The 23,643-nt window shown below is 46.8% G+C and overlaps 1 protein-coding gene and 1 long non-coding RNA gene across 2 annotated transcripts; both read right to left on the bottom strand.

Annotated features, from left to right (window-relative positions):
• Nucleotides 1–3,431: 3,431 nt before the first annotated feature.
• On the bottom strand, nt 3,432–6,911 carry LOC146019671 (uncharacterized). The gene is made up of 3 exons (XR_014450651.1): nt 6,804–6,911; nt 4,856–5,406; nt 3,432–3,493 (listed from the first exon to the last, which is right to left on the bottom strand). It is a non-coding gene; the product is annotated as an uncharacterized LOC146019671 (long non-coding RNA).
• A 4,726-nt stretch (nt 6,912–11,637) lies between these two features.
• Nucleotides 11,638–19,051, bottom strand: LOC146019670 (uncharacterized). Its single transcript, XM_083152159.1, has 3 exons — nt 18,311–19,051; nt 13,062–13,612; nt 11,638–11,699 (listed from the first exon to the last, which is right to left on the bottom strand). Exons 1-2 carry the CDS (start codon nt 19,005–19,007, stop codon nt 13,062–13,064), a joined length of 1,248 nt encoding a protein of 415 aa, XP_083008285.1. The 5' UTR covers nt 19,008–19,051; the 3' UTR covers nt 11,638–11,699.
• Nucleotides 19,052–23,643: the final 4,592 nt, after the last annotated feature.

Below are 23,643 nucleotides of genomic sequence, written 5' to 3'. Positions count from 1 at the left end.
TGCAGCCTAAATGGACCATTACAAAACACACAAATATATGCTGAAAGCACGGCTGCATTTTTACACACATTTACACTGCAAACAATGGACAGAACTTGGTATCACTAATATAAATATACATGTCACTTTTACATTCAGCAATAACACTAATTCCAATTACAAACAAACAATTTTTAATGAGGTAGCCTAATTGCATAAGTGTGTCATGTGACAGATTTATGAGTTCAGAGAATAGTCGTGAGTTTTGCGGAAATACACCGCATCGGTGCCTACGTGCAGCTTCACGTCCGTTCTGACGCTGTAAGACCGTGCAGAATCTTTGTGTGGCCACCGCACACGCACGGTTTGGATGTTGTCCGTAAACACACCCTCTTCTTAGAGAGCAAGTCCGTCCGAATGCGGAGGACCTGTGGGCGTTTCTTCTTACAATGTCCGCACAGCGTGGCGTGCGGTCCGCTCCGAACGAATTCGGAAATTTACGCACCAACCAGAATAACCTCCATGGTTTTGCCCATTTTGAGAACAAATTTGTACTGCGATCAGATCTGGATAAGGGCCTAACTGCACTGAAATTAATCAAGTGGGTAAGACATACTTCCTCCAAATTCATGTTCTTTTGGCCTTAACCAGTAAAACACCCCTTATTCCTTTGTAGCTTGCTGCCCCTATTGCCACAATTGTAATACTCTCCATTTACAATGAGGTTTCTCAGTTCTCCCCCATGCTCCATGATATTCTCCTCTTCAGCAGAGCAAAGGAGATAGTGCTTTCCTGCTATCCCCTCTGCTTCAAGATGTTTTGGCCAAACAGAAGAGTAAGGGAGGAGAAAAAGTGCATTCCTGCTCTTCCCTCTGCTCCATTGGATGCTTTGCAAGCTGCTTCCCCTAATGGTCTGGGTACTTTTGGTGCTGTCTTGATAATTTAGAAAAGCCACTGCTATTTGATTGAATCTTGATGGTTATTCCTCATCACAAGAGGGGGTTTGGGGTTTAAACAGTGCAATTCCTATCTGTGTTCAAATCCAACCATTTTAATACACACGTTCAAATGTGTGGACAAATTAACAAAATCCTAAATAAAAGTAAAACCCTGTAACACCAGATCGCCTAATACAACAGAAGGAACGCGTGTTGGGATAACCAATTCCCATAGCTTAAAAAGAAGCCAATTCCCATCGCTTAAAAAAATATTGAGAATATTTGATATGTCGGTTAAGCTAGAATCAGCCTCGTCCTATACAGAATTATTCTTAAATGTACTCCATAAAACATATTTATCACCACACCATCGATATATTATGGGAATGTTAGCGAGTCACTCCTGTCCTAGATGTGGCTCCCAAAGGGCTTCCCAATAATAAGGAGATTCTGGATCCAGGCTTGGAGATTTGTCACTCAGCATCTAGTAAATTGCCTACCCCTGACACCCAAATGGGCGATATTCGGTAAAACACCGGAACGTACTCGAATAGCACTGGGAGTCAAAAAGTTACTAATAATTGTATCTGCGGCTGCAAAAAAATGCATCCTTCAATTATGGATACAACCAACAGCCCCTCCTTTTTAGCCGTTTCTGGATAAATTGTTTTATATTTTTAGTAAGGAATGGCTTGAGGCTTCGTTACAAAAAGAAAAATTTATGGAGAAATTAATCGAAACGTGGGAAAGCTACATAGAAACCCTGTCAGAATCTATGAAGGAGCCGGCATGGAAGTGTTTCAAGAACACCCTGTGGTATGAAACACGAGTGTGTATTCGGGATTCCCCAATATCACCTGCTGTGCATGATATGCATCCTTAGTTGGGACTGGTATAGTTGGGATGGGTATGGGTGCGGATCCAGACGTATTCTTCTATTTTCCCTTTTATATGTTGTGCTGATTGTTTGTAATGAAATACACTGCTGCGAAATGTATGTTGCAACTTGTTTATTTTATTTGTATACACATTTGTCATGACTGTAGATTGTGATCTACACAATGGGAATGCAATTATTTTGCACATTTAGGGGGAAATTTACTAATATGAAAAACCTAGTTTTTCGTATTAGTATTTCCCCTACGACTGCATACGACTGTTTCAGTCGTATGCAAAGTCGTGTTGCGGAGGGGAATGTACAAAGCAGTCAGATATGACTGCTTTGTAACCCTCCGATGGTGTATTCATTCGTATTAGCTGGCCGCTAATACAAATTAGTGTAGGCAGTCTGCACGGATCAGTCCGATCCGTGCAGGCTGCAGAGTGTAAAAAAAAATAGAAAAATAAATAAATTTAAAAAAACAGCGTGGGGTCCCCCACAGCTGTATCCAGCACCAGGCTGAAAGAGCCGGGGCCGGTAATTAAAAATCAGGGAACCCGACAAGTAGGGGTTCCCCGATTTTTAACAACCAGCCCCAGGCTCCAGGTCCGGGGCTGGTTCCCAAAATACGGGGGACAAAATGAGTAGGGGTCCCCCGTATTTTAAGAACCAGCTCCAGGCACAACCAGCCAGCAGGGTAATGTCACAGCCGGGGGATACTTATTATATAAGGTCCCACGGCCAAAACATTAACCCCCTGACCGGTCAGCCTGGCCAGGGGCCCTGGGGGAGTGGGGACCCCCCCAATAAAGGGGTCCCCCCCCCTCCAGGACTTACCTGACCAGGCTGAAGCCTGGTGCTGTCCCCGGTGACCCTGGGCTGTGGTCACCGGGCTGATAGTGGTGTAAAAAAAATAGATGAAAAAACTATTGTTTAAAACTGTGGAACTATGAGTCCCAGCAAGCCTCCCCCACAAGCTGGGACTTGGAGAACCACAAGTCCCAGCCTGCGGGGCATTAAAGGGCCCACTGGGTCTTGTAGTTCCACAGTTAAAAAATATAGTACAATAAACACACACTGACACAATAAAAAAAAAAAATTAATACATACATTACACACATACTGATACTTACCTATCTTGATCCCGTAGGTAGCCCTCTGTCCTGGTGTCCGGTGTCCTGTGTCGTCCTCCAGGTTCATGTCGGCGGTACGTGTTGTCCTCCAGGTCCATGGCGGTGTCCGGGTCCGAAGAAATCCATGTTGGAGCTGTGGAAGGAAATCCTACTCACCTGGTCCTGTGCTGAAGATGTCTTGTCTTGGTCCGCCGTAATCCAGGTAATCTTCATGCTGTCGCTGGTCCTCGCACTGTCCGCATCGCACTGAGGAGAGATGCAGAGATGTTTTATACTCGGCGCCTCTCCTCAGAATGATTTCTATTGCCTGCCTAGCGGTATATTCTCCCTGTACTTGCGTGGGTTTCCTCTGGGCACTCCGTTTTCCACCCACAATCCAAAAATATACTGGTAGGTCAATTGGCTCCCAAAAAAAATTAACCCCGTCTAAGCATCTATTGTCATACAGTATATCAACTGATTAGTCAGATTTAGTGTAAGAAAAGAAACGGGAAGCTCTGATAGTTGCTATTATTTATTGACGGTGTATTTATTGACCAGGCCTGAGAGGAAGAAGTGTACAGCTAAAAGAGAAAATAAAACATTTGGTTAGTTATCTGCTAGAAATATCACATATGTAAAGAAACAATCAGATCACATTATATTTCTGTATATATGTCTTCATATAATTTATTTTTTCACTTTAATGTTATTTGAAAGTCACTTTCTTTCTTGCCGCCCAGCAGCTCCTCGGGAGGCTCACATACAATCTGGCACTTGATGCGCCATTTTTTACAAGTGATAAATCGCATGCGAGGGAGCTGAATGGCGGTGAGGAGCAGTGGAGTAGGAGGCGGTTGCAGCGGCGGTGATCAGTGCAGTGGGTGAAAGGGAGGCCGATGATTGGCTGAGAGTGCTCTCTCTCAGCCAATCATAGGCCGGCCATTCATTTGACACATTATTTTAAAATTCTAATAGCTGCCCGCCCATTGCCGGAGGTCGGACGTCATTGTACATGCTGCACTTCAGACCTCCTGATCCGGTCCGATGTGCACAGGACCGCGCATCGGATCGGATCAAATGTCACACACATGCAATTTTGGGTTGATTTCACTCCATTTATCGTCCCCAAGTGCCGAAATCGGCCCAAAATCGCATAGTGTATGGACACCTTTATCAAGGCCTCGGAGCACCCCAGGCGAGTCGGGGTGCGGGCGGGGGGGAGAGAGGGGGGTTACCTGTTGCGCCGTCTGGGGAGCGGGCAGGGGGGTCCATGCCGGCGTCTGACAGGAGCGCGCAGGGGGTACCTGCGGCCCTGTGTATAAAGCTGATTTTGAAAACACTGGCCACACGCTGATTGGCTGAATCTCAGCCAATCAGCGTGCGGCAAGAGTTTTCAAACCCAGAAGCGTTTCCCGTGTCGCCGCATAGCGCTAGTTATTTTCTATTCACTGCAGAGGACCCTGCCGCCGCCAGCTTTATCCACAGCGCCGCAGGTACCCACGCGGCACGGACACCCCTGCCCACTCCAGCACCTTAATCACTGCAGGGACGCCGACGCCACCAGCTTTATACACAGTGCGCTAACCCTCCATGCTGGGGGTGAGGGGCGAACTGCCGCCCTCCAGTGGCCGGTGCCCTAGGCAAATGCCTAGAGCTGCCTAGTGGTGGCACCGGCCACTGAATCTCATATTAGCATAAGGTAGTAAATCAGGTCCTGGCATTCTCGAAACTTGGAAGTAAAGGAAAGCTTTAGTTCCGGGTAAAGGGGACAGTGGGCGAGGATCAATATTTGTTATCAGAAACACAATAAATTATTATTGAATCCAAGGGCACATTTTAAGATGATTCTAATGCTTTGTAAAGCATGCTACCGTTTTTGCATTATTTATGCCCCAGATTATTATCAGACTATTCAGTAACCCTCTTAGCAGAACGCTTCTTACCTAGGATTTCCCGGTTCCGCTTTTGAAGACAGTTGATGTGTCATCAGATGGTCTGTCATAACTTGCTTCACCGCCGCCCTGCACAATATAAAGTGTGGATTTTGCCTCATCAACGTAAGCGACAGAGTAGTTGCCAAAAAATCGTTTAAAATCCTCAGCTCTAATCAGGATAGGGATATATCCTGGTGCATTCTGGGTGCCCATATCAGGCATTTGTGTCAGACTGTGAGGGAAAGTAGTCGCTGCTTCCATAATGTCCTTCGTTGTTAGTGATTGCGTTGTAGACAACTCACTGTGTATGTTCTCAGTAGCGTAAAGATCATCACTTTGTGTCACGTTCTCCCCTGCGCTGTTCTGCTCCAGCTGTTCACTTTCTGTATGATCTGCTACTGCCTGTCTGTGGCCAATCCCTACTGATGGCTGCTGATGGTTTAGGTTGGATGTAAGCCGTATCAGTGGAATCCTCATTACTGCATTAGGAATGTTTTCCGCAATTTGATATATTGCAGGTTTTTGTAGGAATATTTGGCCAGAAATGTTTGGTCTTGCTTCTTCAGTTACCCCACATGTTGGCAAAAAAAAGAGAAGGAGATAGTACGTTAAAATATAGAAGATGAGACAGAGGATGTATGAACTTATTTGCCTATTTACCTAAAAACTTGTACGTCTTATTGACCTCACCCATGAAAATTCCTACCTAAAATAAGGTTCTAACGCTGCAGGCTTGTATCAGTGTTTTGGTACTTTCTGGTCACCAACAAGTCTGGGAGGAACAGGGCCTTTATATAAGAATTTTCAAGAAATAAATATACACATATTGCTGAGCTGCGTATCGCCCACCCCCAACTTCTACCATGCAGAGAAGTATTGCTTGATCAATTGGAGGGAAGTATCACCTCAGAAGTTGTAAGCAAGGTGATCTTAGCACTGCACTGATTTTGGGGGCTGACTAGATACAGTAGCAGTATCATAGGTATACTAAGGTGCCGGTACGCCGGATGGAGAGGCTGGTACTCGGAAAAATTGTGTTATTGCTCACCTACAGCTAGGTACAACATTTATACATACTCTGCGGACAAGCCGTCAGATGCTTATTATATTCATTATGAATATATTCCCCAGATTTCTTCCTGTTCCCCGAACTAGTAACAGGAATCAAAAATGTTATACCTAAAAGTGGGGCTACTGTGTAGCATTTAGTAAACTTCTCCGAAAACACAGAGCACGGGGTGTACACTGCACATGGACTATGTATATTTGGATACTGGTAGATAACAAACATATAACTGCAGTCCATTTTATTTTAATTTGGTTTGAATGGGGATAACCGTAACAGTTTCCTCTTTTCTATTGTGTACAGTACTACAGCAATATACATATATATATTTAATAAGCTGAAACCCCCCCCCAATAAATTAAAACAAGACAAGGTTTGATCCTGGTTGACTCCTGCGTCAAGTGTGCGCAGCACAAGGTGTCCAGACAACCACCAGCTGGAGTTCTATTGCCCTTACCCATTCCTCATCGTCCATGGACACATCTATCGATGGACTTTATTACTGATCTGCCTGCCTCCCAAGGTTACACCACGATTTGGGTCGTCATTGACCGATTCTCAAAAATGGTCCATTTTGTCCCATTAAAGAAATTACCCACCGCGCCTGAGTTGGCTCAACTCTTCATTTCCGAGATCTTTAAGCTACATGGGATTCCTTCCGAAATCGTGTCAGACCGAGGTGTTCAATTTGTTGCAAGATTTTGGAAAGCCCTCTGTTCAGCACTTCAAATAAAATTACAATACTTTACTGCCTATCACCCACAGTCAAACGGTTCTACGGAATGTGTAAACCAAGACCTGGAAACCTCCCTTCGCATCCATGTATCCTCCTCTCAGAATGATTGGGTGGAACATTTGCCATGGGCTGAATTCGCTCATAATAACACTTACCATTCGTCTACTGGGTTCTCACCATTCCTTATCGTCTACAGAAACCATCCTAAGGTTCCTGGGTTCCCTGAAATACCTGCATTGGATCTTCCTGCAGTGACAAAGTCATTGAAGCACTTTTCAAGAATATGGAACAAAGTGCTATCTAATTTAAAGAGATCTTCTAACTATTACAAAAGATGGGCTGATAAGAAGCGCAGAGCAGTTCCGAGATTGTCCATAGGAGACCAAGTATGGCTATCTACCAAAAATCTGTGGCTACGGGTCCCGTCCATGAAGTTTGCTCCTCGCTTTATCGGGCCATTCCCTGTGGTAGAAGTCATCAATCCAGTAGCCTATAGGCTCAAGTTACCTCCTTATCTCAAAGTCCCGTCATCATTTCATATTTCCTTGTTAAAACCTTTAGTTCTGAATCGGTTCCGAAGAACTCTACCTCGCCCTCCAAGAATCCTTACAGAGAGAGGAGAAGAATTCGAAGTTAAGGAAATATTGGACTCCTGTTGTCGTTATAGACGTCTACAATACCTTTTGGACTGGAAGGGATATGGTCCTGAAGAAAGATCCTGGGATTACGCCTCAGACATCCACGCTCCAGCATTAATTCGTAAATTTCACAAGGAACACCCAGAGAAACCCGGGAAGTGTCCTGAGGCCACCCTAAAGGGGGGGGGGGGGGTACTGTCACGGCCTGCCACAGGGGGACGCTGGTGCAGCAGGGCATACCTGTGAGGGCGCTCTGGTGGGGTCCCACTGGTGGAGGTGCAGGGTGCTGGCACTGGTTCTGTGTGGCTGGGCGTTCTTCCAGCATGCTGACAAGGTCTGGGCTGTTTAGAGCCAGGAATAGCTCTCTGAGCACTGGACTCCTGCGGCGCCATCTTGGTTATGGGCAAACAGCCCATTTTGCCCTTACTTCGGTCCAGGAAGTCCCACACAGATGGGAACCGCCCTAAGGGGTATTTAGGAGGAAGGCCTGGTACAGGAAGTTGCCAGTGCAACGTCTCCACAGTCTAGTACTGTGGCCACTAGTTCTCTGTGCTCCGTTACTATTTCAAACAGCTATTGGATTCCAGCACAACTACCGGTTCAGCTACCAGCTTCTGCTGAAGTCCTGTCTGCCAGTATAATCCAGCCTGCCTATTCCGCACTCCAGGTGGTCCTCCAAGCCTCTGCATTCCGGTATTACCCTCCGCCAAAGTGCCTACCCTCGTGTCGGCGACGCTGACATACTTGCAAGTGAACTTCCTGCTGCTGTCACAGTTTACCATCAATAAACCCATTCATGCAACAGCCGCTCATTCGTCCAGCACGTTTATTATACAGAGGTCCAGGGAGTCCCCATGTCCGTACCGGGTCCACAAATTTCCCCAGGCGTGACACTCACACTCTTTTCATTGCTTCAATTGGAACCATTGCAGCCTAAATGGACCATTACAAAACACACAAATATATGCTGAAAGCACGGCTGCATTTTTACACACATTTACACTGCAAACAATGGACAGAACTTGGTATCACTAATATAAATATACATGTCACTTTTACATTCAGCAATAACACTAATTCCAATTACAAACAAACAATTTTTAATGAGGTAGCCTAATTGCATAAGTGTGTCATGTGACAGATTTATGAGTTCAGAGAATAGTCGTGAGTTTTGCGGAAATACACCGCATCGGTGCCTACGTGCAGCTTCACGTCCGTTCTGACGCTGTAAGACCGTGCAGAATCTTTGTGTGGCCACCGCACACGCACGGTTTGGATGTTGTCCGTAAACACACCCTCTTCTTAGAGAGCAAGTCCGTCCGAATGCGGAGGACCTGTGGGCGTTTCTTCTTACAATGTCCGCACAGCGTTGCGTGCGGTCCGCTCCGAACGAATTCGGAAATTTACGCACCAACCAGAATAACCTCCATGGTTTTGCCCATTTTGAGAACAAATTTGTACTGCGATCAGATCTGGATAAGGGCCTAACTGCACTGAAATTAATCAAGTGGGTAAGACATACTTCCTCCAAATTCATGTTCTTTTGGCCTTAACCAGTAAAACACCCCTTATTCCTTTGTAGCTTGCTGCCCCTATTGCCACAATTGTAATACTCTCCATTTACAATGAGGTTTCTCAGTTCTCCCCCATGCTCCATGATATTCTCCTCTTCAGCAGAGCAAAGGAGATAGTGCTTTCCTGCTATCCCCTCTGCTTCAAGATGTTTTGGCCAAACAGAAGAGTAAGGGAGGAGAAAAAGTGCATTCCTGCTCTTCCCTCTGCTCCATTGGATGCTTTGCAAGCTGCTTCCCCTAATGGTCTGGGTACTTTTGGTGCTGTCTTGATAATTTAGAAAAGCCACTGCTATTTGATTGAATCTTGATGGTTATTCCTCATCACAAGAGGGGGTTTGGGGTTTAAACAGTGCAATTCCTATCTGTGTTCAAATCCAACCATTTTAATACACACGTTCAAATGTGTGGACAAATTAACAAAATCCTAAATAAAAGTAAAACCCTGTAACACCAGATCGCCTAATACAACAGAAGGAACGCGTGTTGGGATAACCAATTCCCATAGCTTAAAAAGAAGCCAATTCCCATCGCTTAAAAAAATATTGAGAATATTTGATATGTCGGTTAAGCTAGAATCAGCCTCGTCCTATACAGAATTATTCTTAAATGTACTCCATAAAACATATTTATCACCACACCATCGATATATTATGGGAATGTTAGCGAGTCACTCCTGTCCTAGATGTGGCTCCCAAAGGGCTTCCCAATAATAAGGAGATTCTGGATCCAGGTTTGGAGATTTGTCACTCAGCATCTAGTAAATTGCCTACCCCTGACACCCAAATGGGCGATATTCGGTAAAACACCGGAACGTACTCGAATAGCACTGGGAGTCAAAAAGTTACTAATAATTGTATCTGCGGCTGCAAAAAAATGCATCCTTCAATTATGGATACAACCAACAGCCCCTCCTTTTTAGCCGTTTCTGGATAAATTGTTTTATATTTTTAGTAAGGAATGGCTTGAGGCTTCGTTACAAAAAGAAAAATTTATGGAGAAATTAATCGAAACGTGGGAAAGCTACATAGAAACCCTGTCAGAATCTATGAAGGAGCAGGCATGGAAGTGTTTCAAGAACACCCTGTGGTATGAAACACGAGTGTGTATTCGGGATTCCCCAATATCACCTGCTGTGCATGATATGCATCCTTAGTTGGGACTGGTATAGTTGGGATGGGTATGGGTGCGGATCCAGACGTATTCTTCTATTTTCCCTTTTATATGTTGTGCTGATTGTTTGTAATGAAATACACTGCTGCGAAATGTATGTTGCAACTTGTTTATTTTATTTGTATACACATTTGTCATGACTGTAGATTGTGATCTACACAATGGGAATGCAATTATTTTGCACATTTAGGGGGAAATTTACTAATATGAAAAACCTAGTTTTTCGTATTAGTATTTCCCCTACGACTGCATACGACTGTTTCAGTCGTATGCAAAGTCGTGTTGCGGAGGGGAATGTACAAAGCAGTCAGATATGACTGCTTTGTAACCCTCCGATGGTGTATTCATTCGTATTAGCTGGCCGCTAATACAAATTAGTGTAGGCAGTCTGCACGGATCAGTCCGATCCGTGCAGGCTGCAGAGTGTAAAAAAAAATAGAAAAATAAATAAATTTAAAAAAACAGCGTGGGGTCCCCCACAGCTGTATCCAGCACCAGGCTGAAAGAGCCGGGGCCGGTAATTAAAAATCAGGGAACCCGACAAGTAGGGGTTCCCCGATTTTTAACAACCAGCCCCAGGCTCCAGGGCTGGTTCCCAAAATACGGGGGACAAAATGAGTAGGGGTCCCCCGTATTTTAAGAACCAGCTCCAGGCACAACCAGCCAGCAGGGTAATGTCACAGCCGGGGGATACTTATTATATAAGGTCCCACGGCCAAAACATTAACCCCCTGACCGGTCAGCCTGGCCAGGGGCCCTGGGGGAGTGGGGACCCCCCCAATAAAGGGGTCCCCCCCCCTCCAGGACTTACCTGACCAGGCTGAAGCCTGGTGCTGTCCCCGGTGACCCTGGGCTGTGGTCACCGGGCTGATAGTGGTGTAAAAAAAATAGATGAAAAAACTATTGTTTAAAACTGTGGAACTATGAGTCCCAGCAAGCCTCCCCCACAAGCTGGGACTTGGAGAACCACAAGTCCCAGCCTGCGGGGCATTAAAGGGCCCACTGGGTCTTGTAGTTCCACAGTTAAAAAAAATAGTACAATAAACACACACTGACACAATAAAAAAAAAAATTAATACATACATTACACACATACTGATACTTACCTATCTTGATCCCGTAGGTAGCCCTCTGTCCTGGTGTCCGGTGTCCTGTGTCGTCCTCCAGGTTCATGTCGGCGGTACGTGTTGTCCTCCAGGTCCATGGCGGTGTCCGGGTCCGAAGAAATCCATGTTGGAGCTGTGGAAGGAAATCCTACTCACCTGGTCCTGTGCTGAAGATGTCTTGTCTTGGTCCGCCGTAATCCAGGTAATCTTCATGCTGTCGCTGGTCCTCGCACTGTCCGCATCGCACTGAGGAGAGATGCAGAGATGTTTTATACTCGGCGCCTCTCCTCAGAATGATTTCTATTGCCTGCCTAGCGGTATATTCTCCCTGTACTTGCGTGGGTTTCCTCTGGGCACTCCGTTTTCCACCCACAATCCAAAAATATACTGGTAGGTCAATTGGCTCCCAAAAAAAATTAACCCCGTCTAAGCATCTATTGTCATACAGTATATCAACTGATTAGTCAGATTTAGTGTAAGAAAAGAAACGGGAAGCTCTGATAGTTGCTATTATTTATTGACGGTGTATTTATTGACCAGGCCTGAGAGGAAGAAGTGTACAGCTAAAAGAGAAAATAAAACATTTGGTTAGTTATCTGCTAGAAATATCACATATGTAAAGAAACAATCAGATCACATTATATTTCTGTATATATGTCTTCATATCATTTATTTTTTCACTTTAATGTTATTTGAAAGTCACTTTCTTTCTTGCCGCCCAGCAGCTCCTCGGGAGGCTCACATACAATCTGGCACTTGATGCGCCATTTTTTACAAGTGATAAATCGCATGCGAGGGAGCTGAATGGCGGTGAGGAGCAGTGGAGTAGGAGGCGGTTGCAGCGGCGGTGATCAGTGCAGTGGGTGAAAGGGAGGCCGATGATTGGCTGAGAGTGCTCTCTCTCAGCCAATCATAGGCCGGCCATTCATTTGACACATTATTTTAAAATTCTAATAGCTGCCCGCCCATTGCCGGAGGTCGGACGTCATTGTACACGCTGCACTTCAGACCTCCTGATCCGGTCCGATGTGCACAGGACCGCGCATCGGATCGGATCAAATGTCACACACATGCAATTTTGGGTTGATTTCACTCCATTTATCGTCCCCAAGTGCCGAAATCGGCCCAAAATCGCATAGTGTATGGACACCTTTATCAAGGCCTCGGAGCACCCCAGGCGAGTCGGGGTGCGGGCGGGGGGGAGAGAGGGGGGTTACCTGTTGCGCCGTCTGGGGAGCGGGCAGGGGGGTCCATGCCGGCGTCTGACAGGAGCGCGCAGGGGGTACCTGCGGCCCTGTGTATAAAGCTGATTTTGAAAACACTGGCCACACGCTGATTGGCTGAATCTCAGCCAATCAGCGTGCGGCAAGAGTTTTCAAACCCAGAAGCGTTTCCCGTGTCGCCGCATAGCGCTAGTTATTTTCTATTCACTGCAGAGGACCCTGCCGCCGCCAGCTTTATCCACAGCGCCGCAGGTACCCACGCGGCACGGACACCCCTGCCCACTCCAGCACCTTAATCACTGCAGGGACGCCGACGCCACCAGCTTTATACACAGTGCGCTAACCCTCCATGCTGAGGGTGAGGGGCGAACTGCCGCCCTCCAGTGGCCGGTGCCCTAGGCAAATGCCTAGAGCTGCCTAGTGGTGGCACCGGCCACTGAATCTCATATTAGCATAAGGTAGTAAATCAGGTCCTGGCATTCTCGAAACTTGGAAGTAAAGGAAAGCTTTAGTTCCGGGTAAAGGGGACAGTGGGCGAGGATCAATATTTGTTATCAGAAACACAATAAATTATTATTGAATCCAAGGGCACATTTTAAGATGATTCTAATGCTTTGTAAAGCATGCTACCGTTTTTGCATTATTTATGCCCCAGATTATTATCAGACTATTCAGTAACCCTCTTAGCAGAACGCTTCTTACCTAGGATTTCCCGGTTCCGCTTTTGAAGACAGTTGATGTGTCATCAGATGGTCTGTCATAACTTGCTTCACCGCCGCCCTGCACAATATAAAGTGTGGATTTTGCCTCATCAACGTAAGCGACAGAGTAGTTGCCAAAAAATCGTTTAAAATCCTCAGCTCTAATCAGGATAGGGATATATCCTGGTGCATTCTGGGTGCCCATATCAGGCATTTGTGTCAGACTGTGAGGGAAAGTAGTCGCTGCTTCCATAATGTCCTTCGTTGTTAGTGATTGCGTTGTAGACAACTCACTGTGTATGTTCTCAGTAGCGTAAAGATCATCACTTTGTGTCACGTTCTCCCCTGCGCTGTTCTGCTCCAGCTGTTCACTTTCTGTATGATCTGCTACTGCCTGTCTGTGGCCAATCCCTACTGATGGCTGCTGATGGTTTAGGTTGGATGTAAGCCGTATCAGTGGAATCCTCATTACTGCATTAGGAATGTTTTCCGCAATTTGATATATTGCAGGTTTTTGTAGGAATATTTGGCCAGAAATGTTTGGTCTTGCTTCTTCAGTTACCCCACATGTTGGCAAAGAAAAGAGAAGGAGATAGTACGTTAAAATATAGAAGATGAGACAGAGGATGTATGAACTTATTTGCCTATTTACCTAAAAACTTGTACGTCTTATTGACCTCACCCATGAAAATTCCTACCTAAAATAAGGTTCTAACGCTGCAGGCTTGTATCAGTGTTTTGGTACTTTCTGGTCACCAACAAGTCTGGGAGGAACAGGGCCTTTATATAAGAATTTTCAAGAAATAAATATACACATATTGCTGAGCTGCGTATCGCCCACCCCCAACTTCTACCATGCAGAGAAGTATTGCTTGATCAATTGGAGGGAAGTATCACCTCAGAAGTTGTAAGCAAGGTGATCTTAGCACTGCACTGATTTTGGGGGCTGACTAGATACAGTAGCAGTATCATAGAAATACTAAGGTGCCGGTACGCCGGATGGAGAGGCTGGTACTCGGAAAAATTGTGTTATTGCTCACCTACAGCTAGGTACAACATTTATACATACTCTGCGGACAAGCCGTCAGATGCTTATTATATTCATTATGAATATATTCCCCAGATTTCTTCCTGTTCCCCGAACTAGTAACAGGAATCAAAAATGTTATACCTAAAAGTGGGGCTACTGTGTAGCATTTAGTAAACTTCTCCGAAAACACAGAGCACGGGGTGTACACTGCACATGGACTATGTATATTTGGATACTGGTAGATAACAAACATATAACTGCAGTCCATTTTATTTTAATTTGGTTTGAATGGGGATAACCGTAACAGTTTCCTCTTTTCTATTGTGTACAGTACTACAGCAATATACATATATATATTTAATAAGCTGAAACCCCCCCCCCCAATAAATTAAAACAAGACAAGGTTTGATCCTGGTTGACTTGGTAAGCGGCCAATATGGCCCCGCCCCCCCCCCCCCCCCCCCCATAGCCATCAAATGATTTCACCAGGGTTTGCAAATATGAGTCAGTGAAGACTGTTTATTTACGGGCTTCCAGCCGAAGACAGGGCGGCGGCTAACGTCACCCACCCGCCTCCGGCCCCCCACTCATCACGCCGCAATTTACATGGGAACGGGCAGTGTTTGCATGGGAAAGTCTATGGAACGCAGGACAATTCCATTTCGGAGGGTCGCACAGACCCCCTCCGCCCCTGCGAGTGCATTGCTGACAGTACAGGGCGGTGAGGGTGCTTGCACAGAAGTCCTGCACATATGCGAAAAGAATTAGGGCCTTGGTGTCAAAATCACAGATTTATTGTTATCTCAATGACACCCTATTTTAAATACAAGAAGTAGATGTCATTACTGACAAGGCAGCAATATCTGTATAGTTAGAAGAATAGAATGGGTTCAGTATGATTTCCCAACTGTCGGTATCCCAGGTGCCAGGATCCCGACAGCCAGCACTGGGGGGTGCAACGAATCCCCTTGCTTCGCTCTTCACAATGTTCTATTCTCCCTCTATGGAGGTCACAGATGCCCATGAGGGAAAATAGACCCTGTGCGCCGGGATTCCAGCTGGTAATGTCGGTAGTAGGGATCTTGGCATCGGCATCCTGACTGTCAGCATATTAACTACACTAGGTGATTCATCGCGCCCTACGGGCGCTCTTCACACCGTCGTAAGGGGCTGCGCCCCCTTAATTTGTGAACATTTGTATATGAGAAATATGGTTAGAATTGTATGAAAGATGGCCTGTATTGCAACTTGAGTTATAGGTGAAATGTGTTAAATAGAGAGCATATGATGTGGAAGGGGGTGTGTATTGTTTTGTTTAATTAAAAAGCAGTTACAGAGTAAGATGTACATTGATAGTGTGGAGGGTACAGTGACATTTGTGGGTGTGGGGGGGGCTGTGTGTGCGTGTTGTTTATGTGGGTGTGCAATAGTATAGTAGGGTGTTTCTGAGACAGCGGCTCCCCACTGGCAGAGGTCACGACACAGGAAAACAGGAGGCTGGGTAGTGATAGGGGTGTGTGGGCATAAGGGGGACTAAAGAGGAGGGTGGGAGATACTGTGCAGCTTCTGCCAGTGGGTGAGGGTCCAGCGTGGCAGTACAGGAGTACAGGATGGTGGCCCTTAGTCAGTGTCTCCTCCTACTGGGTGGGAGTTCGGGTGCATGAGAGCAGGAGGCTGGGCTATGAGGCATGATAGGGGCATGTGGGCAAAACAGCGTCAGCGACTCCCCAGTGGTGGAAGTTACGGTTCAGGAGAGCAGGAAGCTGGGTAGTGATAGGGGTGTGTGAGTATATGGGGGACTAAAGAGGGGCTTAGGGGTGCCGTGAATTGCGGGAGGGGCGCGGGGGGTGCCGTGAATCAAGGGAGGGGGGGGGGCGCAGTTGTCGGCGAATCGCGGGAGAGGGCGGGGGTCCGCAAAGCGTGGGAGGGGCGTGAATTGCGCGAGGGGGGGTTGCGAATCGCGGGAGGGGGGTGCGCGGGGGGTCCGTGAATTGCGGGAGGGAGGGGGCACGGGGCGCGATGAATCACCTAGTTGGTTATATATTCTTGTAGAAGGATGGTAGGATGTTGCTGTCATTCAGAATGCATTTACATAAACAGTAATAGTAGTAGTAAAAGGTCTGACTTAAAACACCTACAGTAAAACAGAACAGGTGTTATATATTATACAAAGAATTGGTTGATGATGTGTAGGTTGACATGCTATATAGTTCAAATTGCTACACGAAAAAATCAACACAGAAAGTTCAACACATGTAAATGTTGACATAAGTGTGGCACTTCATTGGTGTCCATGTCGACACATGAGAATGAATATGAAAACATTCCAAAAAAGAAAAATAAATCTTCAAAAACTTTTTCATTGTCGACCATAGCCGTGCCAGTGTTTTGCATGTGCCATTTAATCCTGGGGTTGCCGTGAATCGCGCGTGGGGGTGGGGGGGGAGGGAGGAGGTGAGGGGTGTCCGCGAATCACGGGAGGAGGGGTCGTGGGTGGATGCCGTGAATTGCGGGAGGGGGGGTCGCGGGGGGGGGGTGTGGGTGCCGCGAATTGTGGGAGGGGGGGGCGCGGGGGGTTGCAGTGAATCGCGAGAGGGTGGGTCGCGGGGGCGGGGTTGCCGCAATGACAGGAGGGGGGGTCAGGGGTGGGGAATCGCGGTAGGGGGGGTCGTGGGGGGCACCGTGAACCGCGGGAGGGGGGGCCCGGGGGGTTGGCGCGAATCGTGGGAGGAGGGGTCGCAGGGTGCCGCGAATCGCAGGAGGGGGGGTGTCACGGGGTGGGGTCGCGAATCGCGGGAGTCACCTGTGGTGCCGCGAATTGCGGGGGGTGTGCTGCAAATCGCGGGAGGGGGGTCGCGGGGGGTGCCTCGAATCGCCACAAGAAAAAATCAACACAGCAAGTTCGACACATGAAAATGTTGACATAAGTGTGGCACTTCCTCGGTGTCCATGTCGACACATGAGAATGAATATGAAAACATTGCAAAAAAGAAAAATAAATCTTCAAAAACTCATGTCAACCCTTTTCATTGTTGACCATAGCCGTGCCAGTGTTTTGCATGTGCCATTTATTCCTGGGGTTGCCGTGAATCGCGTGCGGGGGTGGGGGGGAGGGAGGAAGTGAGGGGTGTCCGCGAATCACGGGAGGAGGGGTCGTGGGTGGATGCCGTGAATTGCGGGAGGGGGGGTCGCGGGGGGGGGGTGTGGGTGTCGCGAATTGTGGGAGTCACCGGGGGTGCCGCGAATTGCGGGAGGTGTGCTGCAAATCGCGGGGGGGGGGGGTCGCGGGGGGTGCCGCGAATCACCACAAGAAAAAATCAACACATGTAAATGTTGACATAAGTGTGCCACTTCATTGGTGTCCATGTCGACACATGAGAATGAATATGAAAACATTGAAAAAGTGAAAAATAAATCTTGTCAACCTTTTTCATTGTCGACCACAGCCATGTCAGTGTTTTGCATGTGCCATTTAATCGTGGGGATGCCGTGAATGGGGGGGGGGGGGGGGGAGGGAGGGAGGTGCATACCTCCCAACATGACCCTCTCCAGGAGGGACACATTGCTCTGTTTCTGGACTTTCTTCTTAATTTATGGATTACCATCACCTGTGCTTAAACACCTTTCTTATCAATTACCCTGTTTAAAACAGGTGATGACAATCATAAATTAAGATGGAAGTCCACAACCCAGCGTTACAGCTCCAGACACACTTTGAGTGACAGATGTAGCCAAATATATAAGAGATTAGCAATCCCGCTAGGTTTATTTTGTAGGGTGCCACGCCCTGCCTGTTTTTTTACTTCATTCCAGTGCCCTCCCTCTTTTAGAAACATTGTGGTACGCCCTGGTCCAGCCGCTGATAGGCTGTGAGCGGTGGGATGTGGCTGTCAGAGCTGTGCTGACAGCCGCTCTCAATAGAGGAGGTCGGCGCTGAGCAGCCTGTCAGCATGGCGGTGGGCGGGATGTGGGAAGCTCTTCCAGCCACATCCCACCACCCACCCTGCCGACACACCACTCACCTCCTTTGATGAGAGCGGCTGTCAGCTGTTACAGCTGCATCCCTCCCCCCTGCCGCGCTCACACGCCGCTCACCTCTCTATAGAGAGAACACTATACATGCATAAAGGCTACATACTCTACATTTTCTTTCAAGCTTACGGATCATTTTAAATGTAATTAAGGCTAAACGTTGTATCAAAATAACGTTCTTCTCTTACTGTTCCCCTGCATTGCATCAGAACCTTTCGATGACTCTTGTGTTGCACATCCACTTGAATCCTCTGGGTTTTTTTTCTTACAGAGTTGCAGAGGTTTAGAAAATATTTTGGAAACAAAACGCTTCATACTTTTAGACATTTTTAAGGCTGGACGCTGGTGTTGCGCAGTAGACTGAGCCTCCTTGGGAAGATGATGCTGCTGCTTGATTCCAGATTGTAAGGGACCCGATATATTTTGTGACATTTGCTCCATATTGAATGGAGAATATTGAGGATCTTGAGAAGAGACTTGAAGGTCAGGTGCTGTGTCGTCGTCATCTTCTGGTACGAAAGAGATGTCTCTGTTTTCTGGTCTTGTGCTACGGGAGGTAGATGGCATTGAAGATGTGTGTATCTCTTGAGTTGTGTTACCGCATGGTGGGGTTGTCTGGGCTGCTGCCGCGCTGTATGATTTGGATTCCACTATACCTGCATCTGTAAGCTTTGTGGATTTTAGATCCACCGACAACAGTCCTTCATAATCTGGGCTGTTCTGCTTCTGTTGCTGGGGCTGGTCACTTTCTCTGCACCCTGACGGTCCCCCACCAGTGTCTGCCGAGGGTTGTTGGAAGTTTGACTCGGAGATCATTCGGTGTAGCGGAAGCCTCATTACTACATAAATAGCTGTTGCCTCTCCAGGAGGACAGTCTTGATGCATTTTTTCTGCAGATGATGCTGTTTTTTCTAGAAATATCTGGTCACAATTGCCATGCATCCGCTAGTGTTCATTAAAAATAAAATCAGAAAAAGGGTAAGTTAACGTTAAACAGAATTTATTACGCTTAAATTTTATCACGTTTGCCAACAAACTGTAACATCAGCTCTAAGGATTTCCTAAAAACCTAGTGGCCTCTCTAAAAATTCTAAGCCAAAATAAGGATCCAATGCTGCAGTCTCTGCACATAGGGCACAGAAGAAATGGAACCAGGAACCAAAGGGCCCCCGGGAGGTCCCTCTGGGAGTGGCGGCTTCCTGGTGGACTTTCTGACTGATCGCATAAGATTCAACCGTGTCAGGGAAAGCCCAGCTTGATGCGACAGCGCCAGACAAGAGGTTAAGAAAATATTGCTGAGTTGCTCATATCCTCATGACCCAACTTTTGCCATGCAGGGAAGAAATAAAGGTACTTGTGTAGTTTCACAGTGGCAGGCTACGCTATGCGGTTAGCGTAGCCCAATGGCAGCCGAGCGTAGTTACCGTAGTGTCCCAGCGGCAGCCCTGCGTAGTCAGCGTAGTGTCCCCGTCAGGCAGCGTAGTCACCGTACTGCCCCACGCGAGCTGTAGCTCTGTCCCCGGTGTCCCCTGGCAAGCCTAGTGAGCTCCTCTCACCCAGCGCCGGTAAACGCCAGATCCCCTGCACTGGCGGACGCCACCGGAGAGGCGATCATGCAGGTGCTGGCAGAGAGGCGATCATGCAGGCGCTGGTGGAGAAGCGATCCATCTGCCTGAGAAGCACGAGCGTTTCATATGCTTGTGCGTCTCAGTAATTTGTGCGGCAGGGTACGGCAACCCTGCCGTGTCCGCTTCACGTCAGGGTTAGGGGTTCGGTAGCACGTGCGTCTTGTGCACAATACAGGACGCAATACAGGACACAATGCCAGTGCTCCATATTACATACTGGCAAATGCTTCCATTTTAAACTCCCACTATCCACATCAGCCCGAAGCATGGCGAGCGCAGCTAGCCCCGCAAGGGCACACGGTACGCGTCCACCCAACCTGTTCATACCCCCACTATCCACATAGGCGTGGAGTTGATTTTATAAAGTGTGGCGAGCGCAATGAGCACGAAGCACGGCGAGCGCAGCGAGGGGATGTGGAATACGCATTTTTACCAAATTGGTAAAAAGTAAACAATGTGAGTCTGTAGCAAGGCTAAATAGCTTGTCTTCATAGGCCAATTATCTACGATAAGGAGAGCCATTATCCTATGTGTCCGAGAACAGCAGCCATAACTGCCAGGACTATTGTGATCATCCTCAGAACTGTGGCCATGCTGAAGGATAGAGTCCCAAATTGATGGGTCTGCATGCAAATCTGAAGAAGCACCGATATCACTCCCAATCTTACCATGTAAGTCTTAGAAAGTAGCCTGGGAATCAATATTATCCAGTTTGGAACCAAACAGAACTTTCATAAAGTATTGAAGGGAATGGAGTCCTATTGTTCTGTTCCTGCCACCTAGGGTTAACCACTTTTTGTTGAGAGATTCCCAGACAGTGACATGCCCCTTGACACAACCACAGCCCACCCACTGACCCGCCCCCAGACCCGCCTTATGTTGATGTTTTTTTAACCTTTGCTTCAATTGATTTTACACACCGTAATGCCAGTTACATGTTACATCACACACAGTAATGCCCATTACACGTTATGCCAGGACTCAGCAAATTTTTTTAACGGAGGGATAAAACGGACAGTGCACGGCGAAGGCGGCGGCAAAAAAAATTCACTGTGATGCCAATTACATGTCACACACCCATTACCTAGTATACCACATGCCATAATGCTTATTTCATGTTATGCCACACACCGTGTTGCCCATTACTGGTTATGCCAAACACCATAATGCACATTACACATTATACCAAACACTGCAATGCCCATTACACGTTATATTAAAGGCCGTAATGCCCATTTCACGTTATACCAAACACTGTAATGCCCATTACATGTTATACCAAACACCATAATGCTCATTACACATTATACCAAACACCATAATGCTCATTACACATTATACCAAACACCGTAATGCCCATTACATGTTATATTAAACACCATAATCCCCATTACACATTATGCCTCACACTGTAATACTCATTACACATTATGCCTCACATTATGATGCCCATTACACATTATGCCACACACCATGATGCCTATTACTACTTCTGCCTCACACTATACCAAACACAGTAATGCCCATTACATGCTATATTAAACACCATAATGCCCATTACTCCTTATGCCTCAGACCGTAATGCCCATTACACATTATGCCTCAGACCATAATGCCCATTACACATTATGCCTCACACCGTGATGCACATTATTCCACACACCGTGATGCTCATTACACATTATGCCACACACCATGATGCCCATTACATTTTATACCACACACCGTAATGCTTATTACATATACATATACACATAAGTGCCACTTACCAACATGTTAATTGCTAGGGGCTTCATGCTCAATGCCAAGGCCTTCATGCTCGATGCCATGGGGGAATAACATGCTCGTAGCGGAGGGCTCAGGGCCAGTCAGGACTCACTCAGAGCAGCAGCTGACGGACACAACACTAGAGGGCTCTGCGGCTCAGAACCAGCCCCACTCAGTCAGGGCAGGAGCAAAGAGGGTTTGTTTCAAGGTAGGAGTGGAGCCTAGGGTCTGCTAGGGCAGGGGGACAGCCACAGCCACAGGAGGCCCAAACAGGGCTGGAGCACTGCAAAGTAGGACAAGGGTGGGCGGCGGAGGACTCAGTCAGAACACTGGGACTGGGGTCTGGGACAGCCAGCCTGTTCTAGTATCAGCCTACCCTGTGGAGAAGTAGGAGGGCCCTACTAGGGCATGGGCTCCTCAGCTCACAAGAGCGGAGCCACAGTCAGCCACAGGCCCATACAGGGCATTGTATAGTCTGGGAACGCCATCCGCCCGGACTCCGGACTCATTTCCGGACTGTCCCGTGTAATCCCAGACGGGTGGTAACCCTGCTGCCACCTAAATATGAAATTACAGGACCCAGCATGCCGAGCATGACGTTCCATCTCCAATAATTCTCAGATATGCCCCACCAGTGTTGCTCTGTCAGAATTCAGAACTTTAGTAACATTTTCCAACCCTCTCCCAACATTACTTACATACTTAACTATGTCTGTGGCCTACTGTGGTGTAAAAATGGCACTGTGATCTCAGTGAGTGAACCTGTAGGTGAGTCATTAGTTTTGGCCCCTGTATTGGGCATGAGGCAAGTCTGAATGACCAATGAGGCAGGAAATATTGTGTGAAGAAATGGACTGCCGTTGCACAACTCAGGATACTCAGCTGAAAAAGAATCAGGCCTGAAACTGAGAACAGCCAAATAAAAACCAAGCACCCTAATAAGTCTTACTACTTCTTTCTTGCGGATGAGAGGGAAGATGGGGAGAAGTCGCTGCTGCCACCAGAAAAGTTCATTGAGTATTTATGGTTGCCATGTCAACTGGAAAAATATTCTCCCTTGGCCAACACAGTGCTCAGTTAAGTAAACAGAATCAAATGTTTCTATAACCAAGCGCAGGGCACTAATTATAGTCCCAGCTGCCGCTTAAAAGGGATACTTAACCCTTAGAATAAACAAACAATTAGTCAAAACCAGGTAAGCGGCGCTTTATGGACTATAACTCAAGCATCAAGTTTGTATAATAATTTTTTTATTTTTATAAATTTTTTAAAAAAGAATACATTTAATTTAATACACAATACCACCAGCCGGCAGAAGAAATATATGTCACAAACTGTGTACACAGAATTTCTTAAAACACATTACTTCTTTAAAAATTCTAAACCTTTCTCCTATAAGCTGCAAGGTTAGAATATTTTAGCTAGTGAGGCCGTTGTAGTCACCCAGCTGGGCTTACAGAGGCTTGTTATTCCTAAGTGAGGCTTATGAGTAATATACTCAGTACTTAATTTGGTTAGTCTCAACCAGGCGATTTGTAATCAGACTGCGGTAGCTTACTCATTCAGCCAAAAATGCATGGATCATAATTTGCTCAATACTTAGGCTCCCTTGGATGCAGGTAGAAGGATGCGAATTTGTAATCCACTAGGGGTGAGATAAGGCTGGCCTGGAGCGGGTCCCCGGCTGCTGGTCTTCCCGATTGCGCAGCCCTCTCAAGGACTCCCTGCTCCGGCGTTGGTCTCCCCGGCTCTCGTGGTAGGAAATGACGGTGATGGTGATGACACGTTTCCCTGCCTGATGAAGCCGCTGATGTAGAGAAGAGTAAGCTACCGCAGTCTGATTACAAATCGCCTGGTTGAGACTAACCAAATTTAAAGGTGTGACTGACTAACTTGCTTACTAACCGAATTAACTGCTTGATTGGGTGAATTTGAGAGCTTTTTCCCCAACTATCAGGACATTGTATTAGAGTACTGAGTATATTACTCATAAGCCTCACTTAGGAATAACAAGCCTCTGTAAGCCCAGCTGGGTGATTACAACGGCCTCACTAGCTAAAATATTCTAACCTTGCAGGTTATAGGAGAAAGGTTTAGAATTTTTAAAGAAGTAATGTGTTTTAAGA

Source organism: Crinia signifera, chromosome 7 (assembly GCF_055691185.1).
Source record: "Crinia signifera chromosome 7, ASM5569118v1, whole genome shotgun sequence".
Lineage (NCBI taxonomy): Eukaryota > Metazoa > Chordata > Amphibia > Anura > Myobatrachidae > Crinia > Crinia signifera.
Note: the sequence above shows the minus strand (reverse complement) of the source record. Positions and strands in the feature narration are given on the sequence as shown.

Bases quoted from the DNA above. Each gene is read 5' to 3' on its own strand.
- LOC146019670 (XM_083152159.1), bottom strand. From the start codon at position 19,007: ATGCATCAAGACTGTCCTCCTGGAGAGGCAACAGCTATTTATGTAGTA. The intron at 13,613-18,310 runs GTAAGAGAAGAA...GGGTAACTGAAG, and splicing joins TGATGCAATGCAGGGGAACA to AAGCAAGACCAAACATTTCT.